Genomic DNA, 26,920 nt, shown 5'->3' with positions numbered 1-26,920 from the left:
TATCTAAGATCTGAAAAGATTAACCTAATTCCGTAAATTAGGTCTTGTATTTATACTAGTTATGTATTGGATCGTGTGGGCTTACGCCTTAATCGAAGAGTAGGCCCAAAACAATAAACCAATCGACTTGCCTCGTGCTGACGTCAGCACGAGGTTGTTCCTTCATACTGATGACGTCAGCACGAGGGACGACCCATTAGCTCTTTGTTTAGCTTCATTTGGCTCGTACATAACATCCAATCATCGTTCAAGTGTTCTACGACACTTATAAACCTTGATTCTATGTTCTTGTACCTGCAAAACAATATATAACACACAAACACAATACAAAACATAAACAGATATGATATTGAAGTTCAACTGTAATCATTAAATATCAACACAAGTTCTTATTTAAATGATTACAAACATAATTTCTAAAACATATCAACACAACTGTAATCTATGTTGCGATTGTCACAACGAATCTGCATCTACAGAATACTTAAAAGAGTCAACACAAAGGTTGGTGAGTTCGTAGGTTTGAAAATCATGATTGTTTACTTGAATAATCACTTGAAAACGTCTATCGTTTTGAAAGAGTGAGTGTTATGCCGTTAAATGTGAATACATGAATAATGTAGTATAATGTGGCTTTAGACCTACTCACGATACGTAAGTATGAGTACGTGTATAAGCGTGCACTTATGGTACTTGGCTAGAATGTATCAATCGTGCACTTACAGTCATAAACATGACATGGCTAATATGTATCAATCGTGCACTTACAGTCATAAACATGACATGGCTAATATGTATCAATCATGCACTTACAGTCATAAACATGACATGGCTAATATGTATCAATCATGCACTTACAGTCATAAATATGACATGGCTAGTATGTATATAAATCGTGCACTTACAGTCATAAACATGACATGGCTAGTATGTATCAATATCATAAAGTAGTCTAATAGCCATAGAATAAACAATGAAAGCAGTTACGACATGCATGAAAACACATTTTGTATTCCTTTCACCCCAAAACATAAGTAAAAAGGGGGTACGAAAACTCACCTGACAGCTAGCGCAAGTTTAAGCTACACAAGATGTCAGAAAGCAAGTAACCGGTGTGCAATCAATCTGTTACAAGTTATCACAACTAGGTATGTATTCATTATAGGAAAGTGTGCTCATAACGTGCCACCAAGTATCGACTAAGTTGTCCAAAAGTGAACTAGTTTGACTTTGACCACATTTTATAAGTTTGACCAAAGTTGGCCAGATTACGAGTTTGACTAAGTTGACCAAATCGACTAAAGTTGACTAAACCGACCAATGATGACCAAATCGAGGTAGAAATCGAAGTCCGAGGTCTCAATTGAATATTGGGGTCTTAAATTGAATTTAAGGTCTTATTTCACTAAAAGACAAAATTGAAATTGAGAGGCTAGATTTGAGAGGCTAGTAAATCCGGGGTAGTATTTGGAAATGCGAGGTCACATTTAAAACACGAGGTCACAACCTGAAATACGAGGTCACATTTGAAATACAAAGTCACATTTAAAATACGAGGTCACAAACTAAAATACGAGATCACATTTGATATACGAGGTCACATTTGAAATACAAGGTCACAAACTGAAATACGAGGTCGCAAATGGAAATACGAGGTCACAAATCGACGGGGTCGCAAACTGGGTTATTCTTCCCCAAAACTCATTCTAGAAAACCCTAATCGTTTCTTTTGATCTGAAAGGTGTTTTTAACATCAGATTGTACTTTTAGACTCCCTAATATGATGGAAAAACAATACTAAAGTTGGAAATTCAAAAACGGACCTAAATCTTAAAGACCCATTTGAACAAAGTTTACAAAAATTGTATAAAAATCCTAAAATCACAAGATTTTGTTAACGAAATCACACGAAACTTTGACATAAGTTTTAGTATATGATTCTAAACGTTATGGACGTAAAAAGTTTGATACTTGGTGAGCGTAGTGTGTGTATTAAAGGAAAAACCGAAAAATATCAAAAGAAGAGCATAAAAAGGGTTTTGATTCTTACATCAAAGAGCATAAAAAGGGTTTTGATTCTTACATCAAATCTGACCAAAATAAATGTTTGTGATGACGTTAAGGACGTAAAAACACTGTTATTGAAGGTAAATCTAAACAAAATAAGGTTTGATTTCCATAAAACTTGATGTTTATGAAGTAGTAAAATGAGGTAGTAATATGAGGTAGTAAAATTGGGGTAGCAAAGGTGTATGTGTTTTTGCTAAGTGGCTAAGGTGGTGGAAAAAGAGTTTGTGTGAAGAATGAGAGTATTTATAGCTTGAATGGTGGAGATCCAAATGGCAGTCAACTTATTTTGGAATTCAATGATGTACACGTATGCAGTTGTCATGGTAAGTTTAGCTATGTTTGTTCGAGCTCTTCTTCTACTTCTTTTTTTCGAGGATACTGTGTTTTTGTAAACATCTTCTCATGGCCACAGCCAACCGGTTCTAATAACTTTGCAAAACATTTGAATTTTCTAATAAGAGAAGTTATAATAACTTCTCATGGTCACAGTCGGGTCTTTGCAATCCGTTGTTTAATGTTTGCGAAATATTCAAGAGATGTTTTAATAACTTCTCATGACCACAAGTCCACAACTAGGAAAGTAGGAAGCCTTTGTGTAAAGTATTAATTAATCAGCAGGGCCGGTCCTCAGTTTTCAGATGCTCCGGACGGGACGGTCAAAACATGCCCGTAGTAAATTTTAATTTTAAGCAGACAATCATTGTTTTTTACGTTTAGAGCTATTTTGGTCGTCAAAAATTAATCCAAGTCCTAATAACATAAATTTTTAAATTTGGTTTTTGTGTTATATGTGATATCTTTTCAACTCATAAATTGTGAATACAAATGTCATGGTGGATATAAATCATAAATGGTATATATACGTTTATTTGCTAGTTGTTTTGGAAAAATATTAAAAAATAAATATATGGAGTAATTTCAATTAAGCATAATTTATATTTAACTAGTGTTCAGACTCGTCCAATGGACGGGTAATCTTAATGTATATTAATCAAAGCTAAAAAGTTGAAATTCAAATATATTAAATAGATATACCGAAATCAATATGGAAATTTGTTAACTGAATAGTCACTCCATCAGTCAAAATACTCCTAAAATTTTCCGTTCATTCACCATTGACCGAGCCATGAATGATAATGCCCTGCAAATAGCAAAAAAAACATGGAAAAATTTAATAAGTTCTGTTAGTGTGTTTCTATGTATTTAATCCAATTTGAAAAAATAAACCTCAAACAAATTAACCACAAGTATTGAATAAACATCTTTACATACAAATCCAGGAAAATTATTCAGTATAAAAAAAGAACCCAACCAAGGACATTCCAAACGTCGATCAAATGATTATAATGGCTAATGCAAGAAAGATACGGAAACAAATTGTTGATAAAAAAAGGAGTCGAGCCAAAAACTTTGAAAAGCCATCTCCTGTTGTGTTAAATCCTAAACATAACGTGGATCAAAGGGTTTTTCTCTAAAGGTATTATTAAAATTGATATCATGCTTTTCATAAAGATCCGAAGTATATCTGTCATACACAAACTAAAATAATGAATTGTTCCACCATGCTAAATACTCATACTAAAACATTCAACACCATCTCAGTATGTAGTATTTTCCCCTGATAAAATGACAACGGCTAAAAAATTACACCATTAATGAGCTAGTTTCAAAAAATATTCAAAATAATCATAATCGATATATTAAAATAATCATAATCTTATTTATAGCAAAATTCGACTTTTTGTCTAAAAGCTTATAGAGATATAATCGTAAATCTTAAGTATAACCATTAATGAGCTATTTTCAAAACAATATCAAAATAATCAAAGTCAATATATTAAAGTAATTAGAAACCTACTCATAGCAAATTTAGACTTTATATCTAAAAGGTTATAGAAAAATATAATCGTAAATCCTAAGAGTTAATCTAGGTTATAAATACAGAATTTAATATATAATATTTAGATTAGTTAAGTCATATATCACAGCTTAATTAATACGAAAACTTAAAAAGAAACATACGAAAATTAACTTCATATAAATATTGATTCCAATTTACCCTTTTTTTTCCAACTTTAGTTAAATAAAAAATTTACAGTTTCTTATATTTTAAAAAGAAAATTTCATTACATACCCCTGTGGTATGTCATATTATTAAGTTTCGCCCCTCTCGTTTTTTTGTATTATCACATACCCTTATAGTGATTTTTCGTATCATTACATATCCCTCACCTTGACAGACGATAATTGTGATCCGTCAAATCCCTCATGTGCATTGCATATGAGGGCACTTTAGTCTTTTCCAGATCTAAATACTCTTACAGATCTTTGACTTTTCCTTACAAAGAACATGAGAAAAAAAATTTATGCTTCCAAATCTAAACACTCTAGTTTTTAACCTTTATCTAAAACCTGTAACCGCAATCATCATTATCAAACACCTTTGTTGTTTCCATATTTTAACAACAATAAAAATTGATGATTTTGAAATAATAGATCAAGCACATTCTCATACAAACCATAAACATAAATCAAATCAAGCACAACATACACATAATAGATCGAAGAGAAAACTGGTGCGTAAATTGATGTTGGTGTTGGAAAAATCAAAGGCTGTAGAAAATTGATGCGCAAAGAAACAATAGATCGAAAGAGAAAACCAACCACCGTTGTAATTTGTTTGGGTGACCTGAAAAGTAGCCGGCAGAGGAGTGGAGTGGTGACCTTAAAAGCTGATTCTTCCTCCTTGCTGCTACTGACGGAAACCACCACCACCGATCTTCTTTGTGACCGTTACACCACTAGAAACTGTTCCGTCTGGAAGCGAATCTCTAACTGCTATCGGTGCCATTTCTTTCTATTATCTATTATTTATGATATTTGATAGTTAACTAGTTTGCTATCGGTGCTTCCATTCCACCACCGGAAACTGGACCAGACTTGAAGGGGTATTATTTGACTAGTTTTCATAGAATTGGTCTGGGGTTCGACATCGAATTCAAGCCATGTCCCATTACCGGAAATTCAACCGTGGAAGATGATGGTGATGGCGGACCACCAAACCGCCGTTGTTCCCTTGGTTGTTTGGGGTGAGTACTGCGAAGGTGGTGGTGTTTTGCCAGCGGTGGAGGATTGTGGCAAGCGGTGGTAGTGGTGTTGGGAGAGTGGTGGTGATGTTGTTATACAGACTATATATAATATATGTTTGAGTATATAAATTATATATATGTATGTATATACATGGATACAGATATTATTATTTTTTTTTTGGCTATTCATTTTGAGGGTGTTGAGAATCTGAAAGATATAAACAAAGCTAAGGTTTGGGGAAGAAGAAGAAGGGGGTTATTTTATATGTAAACTGACTAAAATACCCTCATGTGCAATACACATGAGGGGTTTAACAGAACACAACTAACGTCTGTTAGGGTAAGGGGTATGTAATGATATGAAAAGTCACCATAAGGATATGTAATGATATAAAAAAAATGAGAGGGGTGAAACTTGATAATATGGAATAACACAAGGGTATGTAATGAAATTTTCTCTATTTTAAAAGTGTAGACTATATAATTTGAAAAATACATACCAATTCATCAACAAAGACCATTTCGAATGTTTTGATTTTCTTCGGGTTGTTCCACTCTGAAACAGTCCATACATGCACAAGACGGAGTTGTAAATGATGGTTAACATGTGTTGGCTTAAGATCTTCAAGATGGACTAATGTGGCCATATTTTTTGTTGATGAAGAAAAAGTCATAACGAACCTCAAACTAAATTAAAAGAAATAATAATAAAAATAACATAAGAATTCAATGTTAAAAAATAATAATTATGATTAATTATGTGCAAAATATATAAAAAGAAAAAGTCTTTTGTAGTTGATCGTAGCTTTTTTTTTTTTTTGTCGTACGTGAGTTATATTATAGATTACCAATAAAACCGAAAAGTGTAAATTAATTATTTTTAAGTTGGGTGATATTGTAAATTGGTGATGAAAAACAAAAAAATATAAATTAATTATTTTTAAGTGTAAATTGGTGATGAAAAACCAAAAAGTATAAGTAATTATTTTTAAATTGGGTTAAAGTGTAAATTGGTGATGCAAAATCAAAATGTATAAGTTAATTATTTTCAAATTGGGTTAAAGTGTAAATTAGTTATGGGAAACCAAAAAATGTAGATTAATTGTTTTAGATTGGGGTTAAAGTGTAAATTGGTTATTAAAACCAAAAGGTATAAATTAATTTAAATTAATATTAAAAAATTAAAGTATCAGTAATCCATGTTAATTAGTACGTTTATGTGCAAGTATTTAGTTGATTTATTATCAACATATCATATCAAGTTATCAAAAACACAACTTATGTACAATTTTATACATATGTTTTTGTTTTAAAATTTTTAATTACACGGTCCGGGTTGAACCGGGTTAATTAGCTAGTAATAATAATAATTGGTAAGATTTGAGATCTTAGTTCTCTTCTTCGGCTTCATTTTCGCTTTGTCATTCAAGACTTTTCAAAAGTAAAGCCTTAAACGTAGTTGATGATATCATAAATTAAAAAGTAAAACCCTAGATCAAAAGAAGACCGTATATTTGGGTAGGAGTAAAACAGTCTACATCATACCTTTCACATAATCGCTTTTGACAGTATTGTGTACTAGAGATGAGCAAAATTTTCCAAATCCCGATCCCGTACTGGGTACCAAAAAGTGATACCGAATACCGAATGGGACCGGGACCGGTACCCACTTCTGTTGATTCTCGGTATCGATACTAATCAGTACTGGTACCGGTAAAATCCCGAAAATACCAACTCGGGACTAGTGCCGGTAGCTGCAAAAGATACAATAATTGTAACTTAATCTGTTTGCTGGCAACATGTTGTAAGTAACATGAAACTTAGCACATGAGAGACATAATAAATGAAAGATCTAATAAGCTGCTAGCATGAATTGTTCTTGCTGTCAAATATCTAAACCCATTTCATTTATATGATTTTTCTGCATTACCAAAGACTTCATCTAGATCTAATTGTCAATATATTTTGTCTGCGCGCACTACAAATAAATTAATATTGGCTACTAACAGCTTTATAAAATTATGTTATGGTAATTTTACGAAACAAGTTCATATTTCTAAAGAGTATATTTTTCAAACAAGTTGATGCTACTTTCTAAACAAGTTGATTTCTCAAGCAAAGTTGACATCATAATCACCTGGTAATATTGCTCATTAACGTGAACATCAAATGGCAAATAAGAGAGTTTTTAAATATCTCAAATCTTTAGGAGGTATTTATTAATCCATATGCAAGAGCTAACCATTAATTACTATGTTCTGGTCCCAAATAGCAAGTAAAGAGGTCCCTTAATGCTCAATGAAATTGTCACCTGGTTTCGAAAAAGTGCAATCGTGAGGCTTTTTGTTTCAAGATCGATTTCGAGAAAGCTTTCGATACTGTGAATTGGGAGTTTCTTTTATCGATGCTGATGCAAATGGACTTCCCGTCGCGATGGGTCACATGGATAAGAGGAATCCTCCTCTCAACAACGTTCTGTTGTTCTCATCAATGGTTGTCCAACTAAAGAGTTTAATTGCGAACGTGGGATGTCCCAGGAAGATCCTTTATCTCCATTTTTATTTATTATTGCCATGGAAGCCTTTTCCAACGTGATCCAAAGGGTCACAAACTTGGGCCTTATCGCGGGAATAAAACTCCCGAACTTCGGGCCTACTATCTCCCACTTTCTTTATGCGGATGATGCAATACTTATCGGCACTTGGTCTGTGACCCACATAAAAAACATATCAAGGATTTTGAGGTGTTTTTATTTGTCTTCTGGACTTAAAGTAAATCTAGATAAGTCAAGTTTTTTTGGGATAAATCTGCCTTCTGATGCTACTGCCATCTCTACCAGCATTCTCAATTGCAAGACGAGTGAGTTTCCCATGACCTATCTTAACCTTGTAGTGGGATCCAACATGAATTTAGTGAAAAATTGGGTCCCGGTTATATGCACCTTCGAAACTAGATTATCCCAATGGAAAGCTTGTTCTCTCTCTCTGGGTGGTCGAATCACCTTGATCAAATCCGTGCTTGACAGTCTCCCAGTCTACTACTTTTCTCTGTATAAGGCCCCGGTAAGTGTCATATCCAAACTTGAGTCAATTCGTAGATCCTTTTTTTGGGGGGGATCGATTTCTAGGAAGAAAATCCTGTGGATTGCATGGGAAAAAATCATTGCTCCAGTTGATTCGGGCGGGTTAGGGTTGGGTTCTTTACATGTTAAAAATCTGTCATTGCTTTCCAAATGGTGGTTGCGCCTTCGTAAGGATCCCCATTGTCTTTGGGGACGCGTCATCTCTTCCTTACACTTTTCTAATCGTAGCCAATCCCCTATCCCTTTTAAACCGAATTTGGTGGGAGTTTCGAGAACTATCGCCAAACTTGATTCCCACCTTGTCCATTTTAATGTTTGCTTGGAGTCTCAGATTACAGGGCGTGTTGGCAATGGTGCGACTATTCGATTTTGGTCAGACACATGGATCGGCAGTTCCCCCTTTCTGTTTTATTTCCTGATCTATTTCAGCTTGAACGAGAGAAGACTTGCCTCATCAAAGATCGTTGCACCGGTAATGGATTATTCTCCCAGTGGCAATGGAACTGGTCCAAGCCTCCCACCTCTTCCACCGAACTGCAGCAACTCGAAGCCCTTTTATCTTTGATCTCACGTGGCTGACAAACTCTAGTGACACCTGGACATGGAAGCTTGACCCTTCTGGATCCTTTACCACCAAGTCTATGCGATGTTGTCTCCAAAATGCAACTTTTGGACCGAAAACCTGGCCTTTTCCATGGAACCGCTTGGCACCTCTCAAAGTAAATATCCTGGGATGGCGTATTGAACAAAACCGCCTACCTATAAAAGATTTGCTTCTTCAACGAAACATTGCTGTCACCTCCCCATCCTGCCCCATTTGTAATAACCATGACGAGACGGTTGCTCATCTGTTCCTGCACTGCCAACTTGCTGACTCTCTATGGACATTTCTTTCCTTATGGTGCCGCCTCCCCTTACCAAAGCCTTCTAATCTCAGAGAGCTTTTCGATTTACACACGACGGCTGAAATTGATACAAGGAAGAAGAAGTTTGTTAACCTTGTTGTTCTCGCCTACTGCTGGATTCTGTGGAAGACCCGGAATGATTTGGTTTTCAACAATAAAGTTCCATCTCTTCGCTATGCAATTAAAGAACTCAAATCCCTCAGTTTCCTCTGGATTGCTCATAGGTCACCAAATAATACCATCGATTGGCATAAGTGGAACTCCTTCATTTTCTAGTTTCTGTTATGCCCAATTGCTCGCCCTTAGTTTGTAATTTTTCGCTTTGTGTTATGCTTTGTATTCCAAGCTCCTCATTAGTTTTTTCTTCTATTAATAAAATATCCTTTTTGACTGTTCAAAAAAAAAAGGAAGTAAAGAGGTAGAAGCAAACGTTGAAACATGATAGCTAGGCCTTTTTTTTTTTTTTTTATAAATCGGTACTTGTCGGGACTTGGTACCGATATCCCGGTCCCGTCCCGGTACGGTACCGGTACCGCTTCATATGGGACCGGGACCGGTACCATATTTTGATGAATTTCGGGATCGCTACCGTCGGTACCGGGACCGGTACGGGACGGTACCAGTCCCACGCCCATCCCTATACCATTCTAATTGTCGTTGTCGTCGGATTAACTTGATGATATCATAAATTAAAATAAAGGAAAATTATAAACTCACGTTAATAAAACAAAGTATACTTTGTGGTTCCAATCTACCAATATACTAAAACAGTATTGTTATATTATTTGATTGACGCACGTTCTTTAAGCGACACATGGTTTTTTAATTATTAAGTATTTGTCTTTGATCCTAATTCTAAGTTTCGTATATAAGAGTTTTACTAAGCCGTATGAATCAAACACGATAATGTATCATTTACTATATACTTTTTTATTTATGTGTTTAGGATGATTAGCATAATTAATCACCAAATCCTTCTTTTATGTTTTTGAAAAGTATTATCTCTACGTAACTAATTTACCATTCTTACATACTTTTCATCAAAGTTAACATTGAAAATTCAAGGAAATGTATTTCTTTTTGATATTAACTTTCATTAACTTATTATGAAATTAACATTATAAAGTAACTCTTATTATTAGTTTTACAAGGTATTATGTATAAACTCTTAAACGTATGTAACTAACATTATAAAGTAAATTATGTCAAATCGTACATCATCACTCACGGGTATTGAAACTAGTTTATAATAAACGAAAACCATCTTATAATAAAACAAAACAAAGAATTGAGATTTCATAATACAAATTACAGTTTTACTGAACAAGCTACAATATCAAAATGTGTAATAATCAACTTTTTCAATAAAGAAAATTTTTTTTTTTTTAAAAACAACAAATTCATTTAGCCAAGAAATCATATATCATTATATAGAAAATTATGAGTCGCTGACAATGTCGTTTAAAGGGTTTGGTTCATTTTGTTGCAAAACACTTGAGCCACAAAGCTCCTCGATCTGGTTAACCACGTCTACCATAGCCGGCCTCTTATCGGGGTATTGAGCACAACAATCTATTGCCAATTGTAATAACTGAACCATATCATCTTCAACATTTTGATACCGAAGTAGCTCGAGATCAAAGACCTCGGAAGTCCACTCTTCTCGAACCACAGATTGAACCCATCGAGGGAGATCAACCCCTTCTTCATTCAATAACGCATGTGTTGGTGCTTTACCTGTTAGAAGCTCTAATAATAACACTCCAAAACTGTACACGTCTGCTTTTTGAGAAACTTTACGGACATCTGTTACTTCTGGTGCACGATAGCCATCTACACGGGTTGGTGTCGCATTGGGACCCACGAGTTGGGCAAGACCAAAATCAGAGACTCGAGATTCATATGATGTGGTTAGTAAGATGTTTGATGATTTTATGTTGCCATGGGAGACCATTGGGCCTCGTGCATGTAAGTAAGTGATTCCACGGGCCGCTGCAAGGGCTATGGCAGACCGCGTTTCCCAGTTTAATGGAGTTCTACCAGCACCTCGGTTTCCTGTAACAAAAAAAAAAAAAAAAAAGTCATTAAGCACCCTAATTATATACTCGTATCTTAAGTTATGGGAAACTATTGATACGGAGTAACATTTAATTTAACTAGTATACAAAACAAGGTTCATTCTAATAAATCCGACCTCATCAATAATTTTAACTTATCGTTGGTTTTTATTACAACCGTTAACATGCTCCTTCAAATATAATAAGAAAAAAATAGAACTAAATCTGTCCGAACAAAATTAAACACGAGTCAAGCTATCAAATTCGTATATATAATTAGACAGAAAATGCATAAATACAGCTGCCAACTGTATTAAATAAATCCCAATGTTAATATCTTTAACCTCACTTCATTACCAAAAGACACAATAGATCTAACAAACATATGAAGACAGTTGACCATCCACATTATACTGATAACTAAACAAGCTTCAAGACTCAACATACAAGATCCACAATTTAGTATAACAAGCTTCAAGACTCAAAATACAAGATCCAGAATCTAGTATAACAGTCCTAATAACCAAAATTTATAATTAACGTAAACAAAAATCAAAGAAGGACAAATAAGGTGATTAAAACAAATTACCATGTAAAAGAGCAGATAAGCTTCCCATAGGCATGTAATCATAAACAAGCAACTTTTCTTCCCCATTGCAATAATAAGCTCTTAAGGGAACCAAATTCTCATGATCCATTGCACCAACACCTTCAATTTTTTCGTTGAATTCAGTATCACTCATTGTTACATCTCTCAATCTTTTAACCGCAACCGCGAAACCGGCCTCTAAAACCGCCTTATACGCTGTACCAAATGTCCCTTTTCCTAAAACCTCCGCAGAAGCCCTCAACAAATCATCCAAATCAAACTTTCCCAATTCTTTGTTTTTCTTAAAGAACACTAACTTCTTACTAACCTCCCCACTTTTCCCCTTTGCACCCCCACCACCACTAGCCACTGCCGCATTTAGCGACGGATAACTATCGCTGTTTTCGACCGATCTCGCTTTTCTTTCGGGTATTTCAATCCCTACTTGTTTAGGTTGACCTATATCCTTGCTAGTCACAGCCTCCTTTTGTTTTCTCTCCTTACAACAGAAAAAGAACAGAATTACCAGAATCAACAATAGACCCAGTACAGATCCGATCACAATTCCAGCAATTGCTCCACCAGATAGCTCATCCGATTTACCAGACCCGGATCCCGAACCGTCACAAGGATCCAGGGGACTACCACATAGCGAGTTCCCGGAAAACACGGAATCAGGGAACCCAGAAAACTTAGACGGGATTGGTCCACTTAACTGATTATTTGACACATTAAACTGAACAATACTGGGATTGGACAAATCCGGGATTGACCCGTTTAGCGCATTGTTTTCCAAATACAATGTAGCTAAACGGGGCAAGTTATTAATAGAATTAGGGATATTCCCAGAAAATTTGTTATTAGCGAAATTAACTCTTACAAGGTTAACTAAAGGATTAAAAGAATCAGGAATAGGACCAGTAAAAAGGTTATTTTGTAAGTAAAGATTACGCAGATTAACAAGTGAAAAGATATCATTCGGAAGCGGGCCGGATAAGGCGTTATAACGAAGACTTAAAGTAGTTAATTCAGTTAAGTTGCCAAGAGTGTTGTCCGGGAGCAGTCCCGATAGGCCCATACCTGGGAAATGAAGCTCAACGACCCGGTTGGTTCGGTTGTCACAAAAGACACCGGGCCAAGTGCAAGGAGTGGAGGGCTGGGAGATGTTCCATAAGATGGATCTGCCACCGACTGATGAGCGGATGGCTAAGATGGCAGACCGGTCGGCGGCGAGATCGGGCATGCCGGTGAAGAAGAGGGAGGAGAGAAGGAGGATGACAGAGGGAATGAATGGGTTTGGAGACATGGTTTGAGAGAGAGAGGGGGAGAGAGAGAAAAAAAAGGAAGGATTGGGTTGTGAGTTGTGTGTCACTATATTATGAGTAAGAACAGGGTGTGAATGTTGATGATAGTTTGGTTTGCTTGTTATTTTCTCTCTCTATACAAGTAAAACCGATGTGAACATGATTCAACAATATGGGATATAATCGGGGAGGGTACAGTTGGCAAAATCAATTGGCAAGGAGCGACAAGTCAGTTTCATTCACCAACTTCAGCAGCTCTTTTTGGCCATGAAGGGGTATGGCTTGGAGCCCTAGATCTTTACCCGTAATATATAGTCAAAAAAGGATCGGGAGTGATAATGATTGAAGGATATTCTTGATGAAAACAGCGAGAGGTCGAGACCTCAGGGCAAGAGAGAGAATCGGGAGCCACAAAGGGAAGGAAGAGAGAAAAGCTTAAGGAAAAGAGAAAGAGACGAGAGCAATATATATATACCTTGAGGATATCTTCTATCGAGAGCCGTTCCCCAGGAGAGAGAAGCGGGAGTGATGTATGTGTGATCCAGCTGTGAACTACTCAAGAGGAGAGAGGATCGAGAGTTATACATATACCCAAGAGGAGAGAGAAACGGGAGTGATCTCTTGAAACCTAGCCGAGAGGTGTTCGGATAGAGAATACGAGAGCTTAGTAGGAGGAGAGGGGAAACAATAATGATTCCTTAATTTCATCCGGGAATATTGTTGGATATTGTTGGGAGATATGCATACATCATATTTCACTAACCTAATGACATTACAAGAATGGTCTAGAGTAAATGGGCTAAAGGTTGAAGGCTAATATGAGAGTAGACTTGGGACTGTAAACAAGAGAAACCTCCCATCGGTCATCTCTCATTATTTTTATACAAGTGGGTGGAATACACGTATATCTCGAAGAAACGTATTTAACTCCCTTACATTTATAAATTTAACTATAAGTATATAAACATATATACTTGTGGTCAAAAGCCCTCTCCTAAAGATATCTCATCGGCTAAGGAACATGATTACGTGGCCATGACCACTCTCCGCAACACATTTGTCGCATATATTTATGACTGAGCATGACTCTCGAAGGTTCCATTCCTTGTACTTGGATCCAGGCCCATTTCTGACAATGGCCCAATATACGATATAACCCTAATTGGATGCCTATAAATACACAATCATTGGATGACAGAAGAATTCATTCAATTCAATGTTACATTCAACATTCATATATCATATTCACACACATAACATCTATCGATCATCATCAATCAATCATCAGCATCATCAATATTTAATATCCTCCAAAGATCGAAACATCTCTTTGGGAAAACCATTATTCACCTTAGATTCGTAAAGAATTTAATAGGTTTGCACTACATAGTAGGAGGTTTTAATGGTTTTCATGGTTAAATCTCATTTGTGATTGAGTTTGATATCTCATGCTCAAACATTGGCGCCATCCGTAATTTTACTGATTATTAGATGATTTTTTTTGTTTCAAAGCAAAAATCTTCATATTTTTTCTTGTTTGTTCTTTAGTTTCATATGGCTGAAGAATTTACTCCAATTTCTCAAATAATTCCCTCTGGGTTGGGGATAAATGTTGAAAAAGAGACATCTCCTGTGATCAATCTGGAAATATCAGATGATGGCCAAAGAAATTCAAATGAAAAATTTCCAGAATTTGATTCTAGATCTGGTGAGATCTTAACAAGTTCAACAAAAGTTGTTTCGGGTGATGGATCTGGATTACCACCCAAGGTGAGCTTTGGATCTGGCCTTAGCTCTGGTAGTGTGGGCCCACTTTTTTTCACACCTTCCTCTTCTACAACACCTCTTATCTCTTTGTTATCAACACCCCCAACCCACTCATCTCCTATCAATACATTCTCTTCATTCTCCTCTAGTCAAGGTATGATAGACTCTCTCAAGAGCATAATGACTTCCACTATGGCTAGCATGGCTAGTTCTTCCTTGGTGGGAGGTCAAGCAAGTTCATCTCAGTTTATAACCATACATAAAAGCCATCTATTGAAATTGATAAAGTTGGCTGCCAAGGGAACACAACAAGCACAAACCCCACCCCCTCCTCCAACCGATTGGTTGTCTCAACTCTCTGTTGCGTTAAGGCCAAATCCACCTCAACCGGCCCCACAACCTTTCACATAGCCTACACGCATGGAATCTATAATGAAGTTGTTGGTAGATGAAATGAAAAGGCAAAAGCCAGTCGAGCCTGTTCCTGAGCCAGTTAACCCGGCAAAAGAGTTATTAAAAATGCTAAAGATTGCTGCAGGAGAGGAGGCGGATGAACATGCAAGGGTGGCCACAGTACCAAAATCTGCAACCAAGTCAAGGTTTTGTGATTGGGTAGCAAACTATGCTTTCCCAGATGGACAGAAGGTTCCCACAATTGTTGGTACTTATGATCACTACTAGAAAAATAGTCTTTAATGACACCTAAATTATGACACACGCATTTTAATGACAAGCAAAACCGTGTGTCATAAAAATATTGTCATAATTTATAAAATTTGAAGAGTTTATGACACGCAATTGTTAGTGTCATAAAAATGTAATGTAACGCGGGATACACTTTCCTTAGTCTCGTGGTTTTGTTAAAAAAAAACCTAAAAAACCCCATTCTATCAATAATCGATTACCAACCCCAAAAAACCCCATTCATTCGATCAATAATCTAATTATGGTTTCAAAACATTCAAATTCGATCGCACACTCTGATTATAGTTTCAGATTAGATCGAAGCCCTCATTTAATCTCGTTCAATTTCAGTTTTAATCTCGTTCAATTTCAGCTTTAATAATCAATATTCAGCTTTAATCGAAGCCCTCATTTTGATAAGGAGTTAAATCGAACGACATTAAATCCAAGCCCTAAAAAAATCCCAAATTGAAGCACTGTTCAAATCGTTCTGTATATATGGTAATTGAATTTCATTATATATGTGTCTATACATATAGTTATATTTGTTAAATTATTATATTGAATCTACATATATCCGTGTCTATACATATAGTGTATATATCTGTATATCTATATTGAATGCAAAAATAAATTTGAATCTACTATTTTTTATTTTATTTTAGTTACTTAAATAACTTATAAGTACTACTGATTATGTGTTAGATCTGGTATTAGGATTTTGATTGATGAAGCAGATAGCTCAAGTTAGGTTTTATTCCTGATTATATACATATAGAATTTCTGTATCTATAGTTTTATGAGACCGTGGAATTATAGATAGATGTGTATATATGTAGATACATATCCAATTATGTGTATGCATATGTATTTATCTATTTATGTGGCGTATAGAAACAGATATATACATATATGGAAACTGAATGAACATACATATTGCCTTTGGGAAAAAAAAATTAATGTACATACATGTGATATAGAGATGAATATGTGTATACGCGAGTAGATATATGTATATGAAGAGATAGAAACAGATATGTGTATATATGCATTGTTGTTAGAGTAAAGGTGTAATTGATATACAGGGATGTGATGCCTCATGCTTTTGGATCGTACACTGTTTATGGAAAGCGAGAAAGACATTCCACCAAATCAGTCTCTAAAAGGATTTGATCATATTGACATTATTAAGTCCGAATTAGAAAATGAATGCCCTGGTGTTGTTTCTTGTGTTGATCTTCTTGTGATCGCTGCTCTTGAAAGCCTGATTTTCGTAACTATCTGTCTACTTTAAGATGATAAAACTGTTAGGTAATGTTTTGATTTCTAACATTTTGATGTTGTTTATAGGCTGGTGGCCCGTTTTATCCCGTGCATACCGGTAGAAAAGACAGTGATCATTCTTTCCCTCAACTTTCGTACGAGCTTCCTAGTCCCTTTGATGATCTTCCAACAAACATTGCGAGATTTGCAACTAGCATGTGGCTGAAGGAATATGGACTAGAATCTGAGCTTGTGAAATATGTTCCATCTAGCATCTCTCCTGAAAACCTTCATAATGGCCTGCCCTAAAGTTTCCTGAAAGTTGAAACTAAGCATACCAGCGCTCGCTTTTCTCTTGCTGCCGCACAAAACCACCGGCCGTCAGCCGTCTTCGCCGAAAAAAATGGAAAACGGGCAATATTTTGGAGAAATATCAGCTCTATTCTTTCTCCACTTGCCACCTCCATCTCCCTCACTTCCATATCTACGTACTTGCAGGTTTAATTCTTCACTTACTTATTACAGTCATTATTAATCAATTAATTAATCTCAGTTTAGCAATCACTTCGTAATCTTAATAATCATAATATTTAAATAATGATAATATTTAGGTACGGGTTCGCAGCTTCTATTTTATGACTTGATCACTTCTAACATGATCGCTTCCTTTTAGTATGTATGACCCTTTTATCTTAGAGATATTTCCATTATATGTTGTTAAGTACAATTATATTTTCTTGCAGTCGTTCTTTTATCGATATTGATGAAAATAGATTTATTATCTATTGCAGGGTAGAGCACGGGAAGCTGGGGAAATAAGCAAGAGCTTGCTCACATTGGGCCGCATCATTAATGCACTTGTTGAACATTCTGGTCATGTGCCTTCCAGGTATGTGTTGATGATATTTCTGATAACCTTTTTAGCAATAAACTAATACCTGGCACATAAAGAAACTACTCCTTCATGAAGCACATTCGTCTAGGTAACCGGATGGGTGGGTAACACGGGTTGGATAATGGATTAGCAAGTCAAAATACTCTCCTGTTTAAACAAGTCATTCTTAGTAGGGAATCAAAAATAGTCCAGGCTGAGTTCACTTGCCATCGCGTTCCTGAACGCATATTTGTTTTATTTAAGAGGTTGTACACAGTACAAATACACTGTGATTAATAAGTTACCACCATATATACTTGTCTTTCTTTTGTTAACTTTTCTGTATGTTACAACGCACAGGGATAGTAAGCTGACAAGGCTGCTACGGTATTCACTTGGTGGAAAGACCAAATCTTGCATCATTGCAATGGTTTCTCCATCTACTCATTGTCTAGAAGAAACATTGAATACTCTAGGTTATGCACACCGTGCTAAAAGCATTAAGAACAAGCCAGAGGTCAGCTTGGATAACATCTATGTCTCAATTTTGTTTACATTATGTATATATAACCTTACCTGAATTTCAATCAATATATATCTAATGAAGGAAAACACTGTTCCAGTATAGGCCGTTCCTGTAAGTTTTTATTATTATCAAAATTTTTATGGAATTACATAAACTGTTCATTTTGTTGACAGTGTTTTATGTTCTTTTTCTTCTTTCTTTGTGGTCAGCTTTATGCAGTTTTTAAAATATTACTTCTCATTTTAAAATTAGAAAGATGATCCAGTTTTTAACATCTGCGACTTGTATTGGCGAATCTGCAGGTCTTCTGTTTGTTGTCCTTATAACTTGGGTTTTCTTGCTATATGCAGAAATACGACACATTTGGCGATATTATATGTCATGGTAAAGACAAGGGTATAAAAGAAGGGCACAAGAATGTGGATGATGATGCTACTGGCTTTGGTCTTCATTTATCGTTCTTGAATTCTATATAAATTAGTGGTTGTAAACTTTTATGGTTAATTTTAGAATTTTAAAATAACTTGCAGTTGTGTGGATATTAGTAATTTTATAAAGATATTTTTTTAAAAAAAAAAAATTTGAACCATGACACGCAAAAAAAGTGTCATAATATAGTGTCATAAAAGTGTGTCGTAAAAGCGTGTCATAAATTCATGACACGCGAAATGCGTGTCATAAACCATGACGGGTCGATTTATGACACCAAAAAGCGTGTCATCTGACCTCTTTTATGACACGCAATCGGTGTCATTAAAGACATTTTTTCTAGTAGTGGATGGAACTAGAGACCCAGAAGATCACCTTGCCATCTATGATCAGGCCGTATTAACAGAAAAATGGGTGGACCCCGTAGCATGTCACTTATTCCCGGGTACCTTACAAGGTTATGCATTAGAGTGGTTCACTAAACTTCCAGAGAAAAGCATAGAAGACTATGCGGATTTGAAGAAAAAATTCATAGCTCAGTTTGCCCAACAGAGAAAGCGTCAGAGAAGCCACCTTGAAGCTCACTTGATTAGGCAAAAAGGTGGTGAATCCTTGAGGGATTTCATCGCAAGATACACTAAGGAGTGCCAGAAAATACCAAGCCTTCCTGAAAGCCAGCAAGTCTCAGGTTTTACTTTGGCATTGCTCCCTGGCGACCTACAGGACGATTTAAGCAAGAGAATCCCATTGACCTATGGAAAAGCTACCGATAGGGCTTTCGATTTCATTCGCTCCAGGGAAACTGCCCTCCTCGTAAAAGGGGCAGTTGGGAAGGATAGGCCTGGAGGAAGTCTTGGGATGTCGGGAGGTTCGGGTGGAAGATATGATGCTAGAAGAAACGATAGAAGGTTTGATCATAGAGATACTAAAAGGAGGGAAGAAAGGAGAGATGATAGAAGGGTAAGAAGAAATATTCCTTATGACAGAGTAATCAACTTAGTAAAGTCTCCAAGAGAAAATTTTAAGACGGAGAGAGTGGCTGAAGATTTTAAACCTCCCCGACCAATGATACACAGATCTGGAAAGAAAGACATGTCAAAATACTGCGAATTCCATGAAGACCACGGTCATGAAACAAATGCCTGTAGAGAGCTCAAGATCGAGATAAAGAGAGCCTTAGATGAGGGAAAATTGGAGTACTTAGTACCTGGCACAAAGCAAGGAAAAAGAGCTGCTCAAGTTTAGAAAACTTACACTTGGCAAAAGAAGGATGGGAGAAATGATAGACCACCACCACCTGATGGCCATGTATACATGATAAGAGGAAAATCTAAATATGAAAAAAGAAAAGCAGAGGTTCTTGAGCCATGGAGGAGGGTTTCAATCTCTTTCCCTCCAGTAAAGGTTGTTTCCTCTGACCCGGTGGTAATACAAGCTAGGGTAGCAAACTTTGAGGTAGGAAGGGTATACTTGGACAATGGAAGCTCACCAGATATAATATATGAACATTGTTTCCAAAAGTTACCCCAAAGAATCAAAGTCCTCAGGCGTCCATCAAGGATGGAACTTGTTAGTTTCATGAGAGAATCTAACTGGCCAGTGGGGGAAGTTACTATGGAAGTCATGGTGGGAGAATACCCTTTCCATAGAATTGAACTTGTTGATTTCGTGATTATAAAGGCTCCATCGTTCTATAACGTTATATTGGGCAGACCCTCAATGCAAAAGTTTGGAGCAATTCCCTCAACCATCCATGGAATGGTAAAATTCCCAACCCCCTCGGGAGTGGCCACCATTCGAGGATGCATGACTTGGCCCGAGGAATGTAAGTAGGTAGAAAAAGTTTTACCAAAAAAGATGGAGCAGTTGCAAGATCAAAAGCAAGATGGTCCCGAAGAAAAGGTAATTGTCAATAAGAAATTTCCTGATCAACTCGTAATCATTGGGTCGCAACTCCCAAGAAAAACCAAGGAAGAATTAATAAACTTATTGAAAAACAATCTAGACATTTTTGCAACATCCGACATGACTGGAGTCCCAAGAGAGTTAGCGGAGCATGCATTAAATGCCAGTCCCAACATACCCCCGATAAGACAGAAAAATAGGGGAATGTCCCAAGATAGAAGCAAGTCGGCAATTGAACAAGTTAATCAAATGGTTGAAGCAAGGATATTAAGAGAAGTAAAGTACCAAACTTGGGTGGCCAACCCAGTCATGGTAAAGAAGCCGGATGGTTCCTGGAGACTTTGTGTAGATTTCAAAGATATAAACAAAGCTTGCGCAAAAGATAACTATCCTCTCCCAGAGATTGATTGGAAGGTAGAATCACTTGATGGGTTTAGACTAAAATGCTTTTTAGATGCTTACAAAGGATATCATCAAATCTCCATGAAAAGGATAGACGAAGACAAGACAGCTTTCCACACTGATCAAGGAATCTATTGCTTCAAGAAAATGCCTCTCGGTTTAAAAAATGCCGGAGCTACTTACCAGCGGTTGATAGACAAAGCTTTCAAGGATCAAGTGGGGAGAAATATAGAAGCATATGTAGATGATATCGTCATAAAAAGTCATGCAGAGGAAATGATGTTGGCTGATATACAAGAAACTTTTGACACTTTAAGAAACATTAACATGAAGCTAAACCCATCTAAGTGTAGCTTTTAGATGGAGGAAGGAAAGTTCCTGGGGCATATAGTCACTCCAAAGGGAATCAATGCAAATCCCAAGAAAATTCAAGCAGTCATAAATATGCCATCCCCAGAACCAAGAAACAAGTACAAAGTCTCAATGGCAAGTTGGCTGCTTTAGCAAGATTTCTTTCCAAGTCTGCAGAAAGATCTTTACCTTTCTTCAGAACCTTGAAAGGATGCTTGAGAAAACAAGACTTCTCATGGTCAGAAGAGGCAGAAGGAGCATTCCAAGACATGAAGAAATTTCTTGCCGATCTTCCAACTCTCACGGCTCCAATAGCAGGTGAAACACTTACTCTTTACCTTGCTGCATCTAAATAATGTGTCTCTACAGTGTTACTTGCAGAAAGAAGCAATGGCCAAATGCCAATATACTTTGTGAGCAGAGCCTTAAAAGGCCCAGAAATAAACTATCCATGCGTGGAAAAATTGGCCCTTGCCTTGTCAAGGTCACCCGATCTGGGTTCTGACCGACAAACCAATAAGGCAAGTATTGGCCAAACCCGAAGTATCCGGCAGATTAGCCAAGTGGGCTATTGAGCTTGGGGAACATGAAATAAGTTTTTACCCAAGAACGTCCATAAAGGGCCAAATATTGGTTGATTTCTTGGCAGAAATTGACTCCTCAGATGTTTCAGGAAGGGAAGTGGAAGCATATCAACAAGAGAAAAGCCCAAAGTGGACCCTCTTCACTAATGGAGCATCAAATCAAGAAGGTTCAGGAGCAGGTCTCATCCTAATTGACCCAGAAGAAAGGGAATACACTTATGCTCTACGATTCAACTTTCCAGCATCAAATAATGAAGTAGAGTATGAAGCTCTCCTTACGGGATTAAGGATGGCAAGAAAGATGGAAGTAAAAAAGATCCAAGTGTTTGTGGATTCCCAATTGGTGGCAAATAAGATCAATGGAACATTCGAGGCAAATCAAGCTTCAATGCAACTTTATTTAGAAGAGACAAGGAAACTCATTGGAGAATTTGAATCCTTTGATATTGAACAAATTCCAAGAAACCAGAATAAGAAAGCAGATGCTCTAAGCAAATTAGCTTCTTTAACTTTTGCCCATCTCACCAAAGAAGTTTTAGTAGAAGTTTTACAAGAAAAATCAATAGTAAGAGGAAACGAAGTTTCACAAGTTGAAGAAGAAGAAGAAGATAGTTGGATGACTCCAATCTACAACTTCATCAAGAATGAGGTACTTCCAGAAGACAACCACGAAGCTCAGAAGGTAAGGATGAAGGCACCAATGTATCTTATTATGGAAGATAAATTGTTCAGAAAATCTTTCCTAGGTCCACATCTCCGATGTGTAGGTCCCTCTCAAGCACAAAGACTCATTCAAGAAGTTCATGAGGGCACATGTGGAATTCATGCTGGACCAAGGTCTATTGCCACCAAAATAATGAGACTTGGCTATTATTGGCCTTCAATGAATAAAGATGCCAAAGAAGAGATAGAAAAATGTGAATCATGCCAGATACATGCTCCAATCTCAAGGATGCCAAAACAAGATCTCATCCCAGTTAACACTGCCTGGCCATTTTACAAGTGGGGAATTGATATTATGGGCTCATTCCCAACCGGAGTTGGAAATGTAAAGTTCGTAATAGTTGCAGTGGATTACTTTTCAAAATGGGTTGAAGCCAAACCATTGGCAACCATCACTGGCCAAAGAGTAATCAACTTCGTGTGGGAATACATAGTCTGTCGTTTCAGAGTGCCTCACGTCCTGGTTAGTGATAATGGAAAACAATTTGCTGAAAATCCCTTCAAGACTTGGTGTGAAGACATGGACATTCGACAAGTGTTCACTTCTGTTGCTCATCCTCAAGCAAATGGCCAAGCAGAAGTAATGAATAAAGCAATAGTGGGAGGAATTAAGGCAAGGCTGGGGAGATGTAGGTCCGTATGGGTAGATGAGCTTTCTGGAGTACTTTGGGTCCACCGGACTACCCCAAGAGGAAGTACCCTGGAAACACCATTTAGCCTTGTGTATGGAACTGAAGCAGTAATCCCACCAGAACTAAGTATTCCAAGCCATTGCATCATAAGTTTCAATCCAGCCCAAAATGAAGACAGTTTGAGAGAAAACTTGAATGTCATTGAAGAGAGGAGAGAAGTCTCTCACATCAAATTGGCTGAAAATAAGCAAAAAATGGCTAAATATTACAATAAAAGAGTCCACCCTATATCTTTCAAGTCGGGGGACTATGTTTGGAGGAAAAATGAAGCAAGTAGAATGGAAGACTTGGGAAAGCTTGGACCCAACTGGGAAGGACCATACTTGGTTAAAGAAGCAAATGGAGATGGCTCATATATTTTGGCTGAACTTGATGGTTACCCCGTACCCCGAACATGGAACGGGATGAATTTGAAAAAATGTTATGTTTAATCAACAATATCATGGATCTATGTATCCCATTTATCTTTATTTGATCAATGAATCATGTTTGTATTTATCTTTCAAAGAAAAGAATATTTCCTTCATATCTATGAAATTATCAATGAAAATTACTCTTTATGGTCTGATCTATGTATCCCATATATATATTTTATTCCTTTTATACCATGAATATATTAGTGATCTTCTTCAAAAAAGTTTAAAGCTATTTGGATTTTTTGCAATTTGCATTCACAAGTTGAGAACAAAGTCTTGAACATGGGGTCAAGCATAGGAAATTAACAATGCTAGCCAAAAATTTTCCAAAATCCCAAGGTACATCCTTGGATGAATTATCTTGTAAGATATAAAAAGCAAAAACAATTGGCTGAATACATAGATAATTTTCTCGTCTTTTTATCTATTGGAGTTTTGGAAGTGATACTCGAGTAATAAATAAATAAGGTTAACCTAAAGAACTTTCATTCATAACAAATTATGAAAAGTCAAAATATGCATATCAATCAAATCCATCACATTACAATACACAAAAATATAAGTTCAAAAGCTACACTAAGGAATAAAATAAGTCACAAAGGCACAAGCCTTACAATAATCAAATAGAAAAGTATGTAAAGAAAGCCATAACTGCTAAAATGCAACAAGGAAGTCAAGGCTGGGGAAGATCCATAGTAGCTGTTGCTGCAGACGATGAAGAAGAGGAAGAAATGTGCTGCAGAAGATGAGAAATGCCCATGGAACGGGCTAAGGAAGGAACCTTATCCACAATGGGAAAATTCTTGGCACTAAATGTCTTATTCTTCGCTTCAAGATTCTCTTTAGCCTTTCTATGTAAGAAAGGAAAATCCTTAAGAACGAGAGAATCACCATGACGTTCCTTCAACAAATTATGCACCTCAATACTACCCCTAAGCTTCCCAGCTAACAAAGCAGCATTATTATATTCTTTAAGAGGATTATGGAAATCAGGATGGGTAAGTAACCTCCTAAACAAGTCTGGAAAGGCACTAAGGAAGGCATCTCCTTCTTCCCCCATACTCTTCTCCTTAATGAGCTCCTCCCCGAGTCTCTCCACCTCAGACTTGGACTCGGTGTGATCCATCCCAAGCCTCTCAACATCAACTCTAACTCCAGCAAGCTCCTTCTTCCTCTCCTCCAAGTCACAAGCAAACTTAGAAATCACTTCATCCTTCTCCTTAATAACACCCTCAAACTTCTCAGCATTGTCAAGTAAAACCTTCCTATCCTCCTCAAGGCGACTAATTTTTTCATCCACAACTGTATGATATGAAGCACCTATGACAGCGGCATGATAGGCATGGTAATGAAGCCTACCAGCAAGCTCCTTTAAGGTCCTATGTCCATACTCAATGCCCACAACTGGAGGAGTCATCGCCTCAATAACCGCCCTAGCCTGAAGAGGAGTACTAACATCATCCCTCAAGGTAAGAGGCTTGGGAAAAACATACCTATGGGTACCTAGCCCCCTGTTGAATTCTGAAGCATAGCTGGAAACCTGAGTAGAGCCATGTCTCACAGGCAGGAATGGAGCGGAGGGAGAAGAATCCTCTTCCACAATTTTCTCACTTACAACTTTCTTAAGAACACCATAATCATTATCACGAAGAAGAACCACACGGCTACCATCAGGAGCAATAACACTCCCGCAAATAAAGGGAGCATCTGGACCACTGGGAGGAAGGTCACTGGCAGAAATAGAGGGCAAAGAAAGGCTAAGATCAAGTGAACAAGTGGCTAAAGCTGAAGAGAAAGCAGAAATCTTCTGACACTTAGTAGAATCACCAACAAGAATTTCCCCTTGTCTCTTCCTACCTAGGGAGGAAACATGCCCATCCTCTTCTTTAATATCTAATAGAGCATCTCCCTCAACGGAAGTGTCTCCACGAAGGTCTACATAAAACAAATATAAATTAGTCTATATACAATACTTGAGCTCACATAAACAAAAGTATATATATGACTTAGAAGATAACATTTACTTTCGTGATGAGGAGCAGTAAAAGGGGGATCATCATCATCTTGATTAGCCGAAGTGAGGGATGTAAAGTCAAAACGAGTAGCACCCTCAGGCTGTGAGTCACCATGTAAAGAAGGCTGAACACCCTCATCAAAAACATCCCCACAATCATAACCATCCTGCCATGTGTCAGGCCTAAGAGGAACAACCTCATCAACTTGCTCACGTACAACTAATGCCTTCTTCGGCTGAAAACTAGGAATCTCCAAATCAGCCAGGTCGATATCCAGCGCTTCCATTAAGGTCAAGTCTGAAAAATAAAATTAAAAAAGTTAAAAGGAAAGATAAAATATAGCAAGCATGCATATAATAAAAGCTAAGGATAAAGATTTTACATTCTCCAGAAGATTTCTTCCTAAGAATGGGGATCTCAGTCCAATCCCAATCCGGGCTAATCCCAGCCATGGCCAACATACCCTCGGGGTAAAAGGAACGATGCGGAATAGTAGGAAGAAAACAAAGTGTGGCATAGCAATCCTTGTTGAGCATTCTCTTGGGAACTCTAGCATTCACCTTCTTATTCAAGGCCTTGTCATCTACTTTCCTACCCAGACATAATGTAACCCTCGACTCCTCGGGAATGAAAGTATCATCCACAAATAAATAATCAAATCGCCACATAGGAACCTTATTAGGGGTTTCTATAAACTTTATATTCTTATCTCTAAGGCCAAAAGTAAACCAATCACCCCTTCTCAACAAAAGAAACATCTCCCTAAACATATATACAGACAAAGGCAGTCCCAAGGCTCTGAGTAACATCTCAAATACTACAATCTTCCCGGTAGCAAACAGGTGTAACTGACCAACCCCTATCTTATAGTGATTCAAGACTTTAATAAAGAAAGAAGTGAAGGGAACCCTAAGGTTGGACAAGGTGAGGAAAGATTTATAAAGGGTAACCTTCCCAGGAGGCGGGGGATGGGCTCTATCATCTACACCCGGGAGAGAAGGGTTGAATTTGGATAGGCATGGATACTTCTTGACTAATCCCCTAAGGTCTTTACTAGTCAAGTCCGAGGCGCAATCTTTAACAAGTTCGGGAACCCCTCTAATCTTACAAACTCCCTTAGAGCTACTAGTTTCCTCAATTCCAACAGGATCAATGTTATCAATGTTATTTCCCGAAATTTTCAAGTTTCAAAG

At 37.0% G+C, this 26,920-nt stretch overlaps 4 protein-coding genes across 4 annotated transcripts; 3 read left to right on the top strand and 1 right to left on the bottom strand.

Moving 5' to 3' along the window:
- Positions 1-8,738: 8,738 nt before the first annotated feature.
- LOC122610279 lies at positions 8,739-9,422 on the top strand. Its single transcript, XM_043783277.1, has one exon. It carries the CDS (start codon positions 8,739-8,741, stop codon positions 9,420-9,422), a length of 684 nt encoding a protein of 227 aa, XP_043639212.1.
- Positions 9,423-10,414: 992 nt separating this feature from the next.
- LOC122579340 (probable inactive receptor kinase At3g02880) lies at positions 10,415-13,231 on the bottom strand. The gene is made up of 2 exons (XM_043751499.1): positions 11,793-13,231; positions 10,415-11,201 (listed from the first exon to the last, which is right to left on the bottom strand). The coding sequence occupies exons 1-2, from the start codon at positions 13,096-13,098 to the stop codon at positions 10,585-10,587; spliced, it is 1,923 nt and encodes a 640-aa protein (XP_043607434.1). The 5' UTR covers positions 13,099-13,231; the 3' UTR covers positions 10,415-10,584.
- A 3,439-nt stretch (positions 13,232-16,670) lies between these two features.
- LOC122610278 (peroxidase 10-like) lies at positions 16,671-18,686 on the top strand. Its single transcript, XM_043783276.1, has 5 exons — positions 16,671-16,820; positions 16,898-17,071; positions 17,602-17,699; positions 18,045-18,201; positions 18,561-18,686. Exons 1-5 carry the CDS (start codon positions 16,671-16,673, stop codon positions 18,684-18,686), a joined length of 705 nt encoding a protein of 234 aa, XP_043639211.1.
- A 208-nt stretch (positions 18,687-18,894) lies between these two features.
- On the top strand, positions 18,895-19,884 carry LOC122610277. The gene has a single exon (XM_043783275.1). The coding sequence runs from the start codon at positions 18,895-18,897 to the stop codon at positions 19,882-19,884; it is 990 nt and encodes a 329-aa protein (XP_043639210.1).
- Positions 19,885-26,920: the final 7,036 nt, after the last annotated feature.

This window comes from Erigeron canadensis, chromosome 8 (genome assembly GCF_010389155.1).
Source record: "Erigeron canadensis isolate Cc75 chromosome 8, C_canadensis_v1, whole genome shotgun sequence".
In the NCBI taxonomy this organism is placed as follows: Eukaryota; Viridiplantae; Streptophyta; class Magnoliopsida; order Asterales; family Asteraceae; genus Erigeron; species Erigeron canadensis.
Note: the sequence above shows the minus strand (reverse complement) of the source record. Positions and strands in the feature narration are given on the sequence as shown.

What these genes read in the sequence shown, in the direction of transcription:
- LOC122610279 (XM_043783277.1), top strand. Translation starts at nt 8,739, where the DNA reads ATGGAACTGGTCCAAGCCTCCCACCTCTTCCACCGAACTGCAGCAACT.
- LOC122610278 (XM_043783276.1), top strand. Translation starts at nt 16,671, where the DNA reads ATGGAAAGCGAGAAAGACATTCCACCAAATCAGTCTCTAAAAGGATTT. An exon ending in CTCTTGAAAGCCTGATTTTC is followed by an intron (nt 16,821 to 16,897) that starts GTAACTATCTGT and finishes TGTTGTTTATAG; the next exon opens with GCTGGTGGCCCGTTTTATCC. An exon ending in AATCTGAGCTTGTGAAATAT is followed by an intron (nt 17,072 to 17,601) that starts GTTCCATCTAGC and finishes TATCTATTGCAG; the next exon opens with GGTAGAGCACGGGAAGCTGG.
- LOC122610277 (XM_043783275.1), top strand. Translation starts at nt 18,895, where the DNA reads ATGACGGGTCGATTTATGACACCAAAAAGCGTGTCATCTGACCTCTTT.
- LOC122579340 (XM_043751499.1), bottom strand. Translation starts at nt 13,098, where the DNA reads ATGTCTCCAAACCCATTCATTCCCTCTGTCATCCTCCTTCTCTCCTCC. An exon ending in CTTATCTGCTCTTTTACATG is followed by an intron (nt 11,202 to 11,792) that starts GTAATTTGTTTT and finishes TTTTTGTTACAG; the next exon opens with GAAACCGAGGTGCTGGTAGA.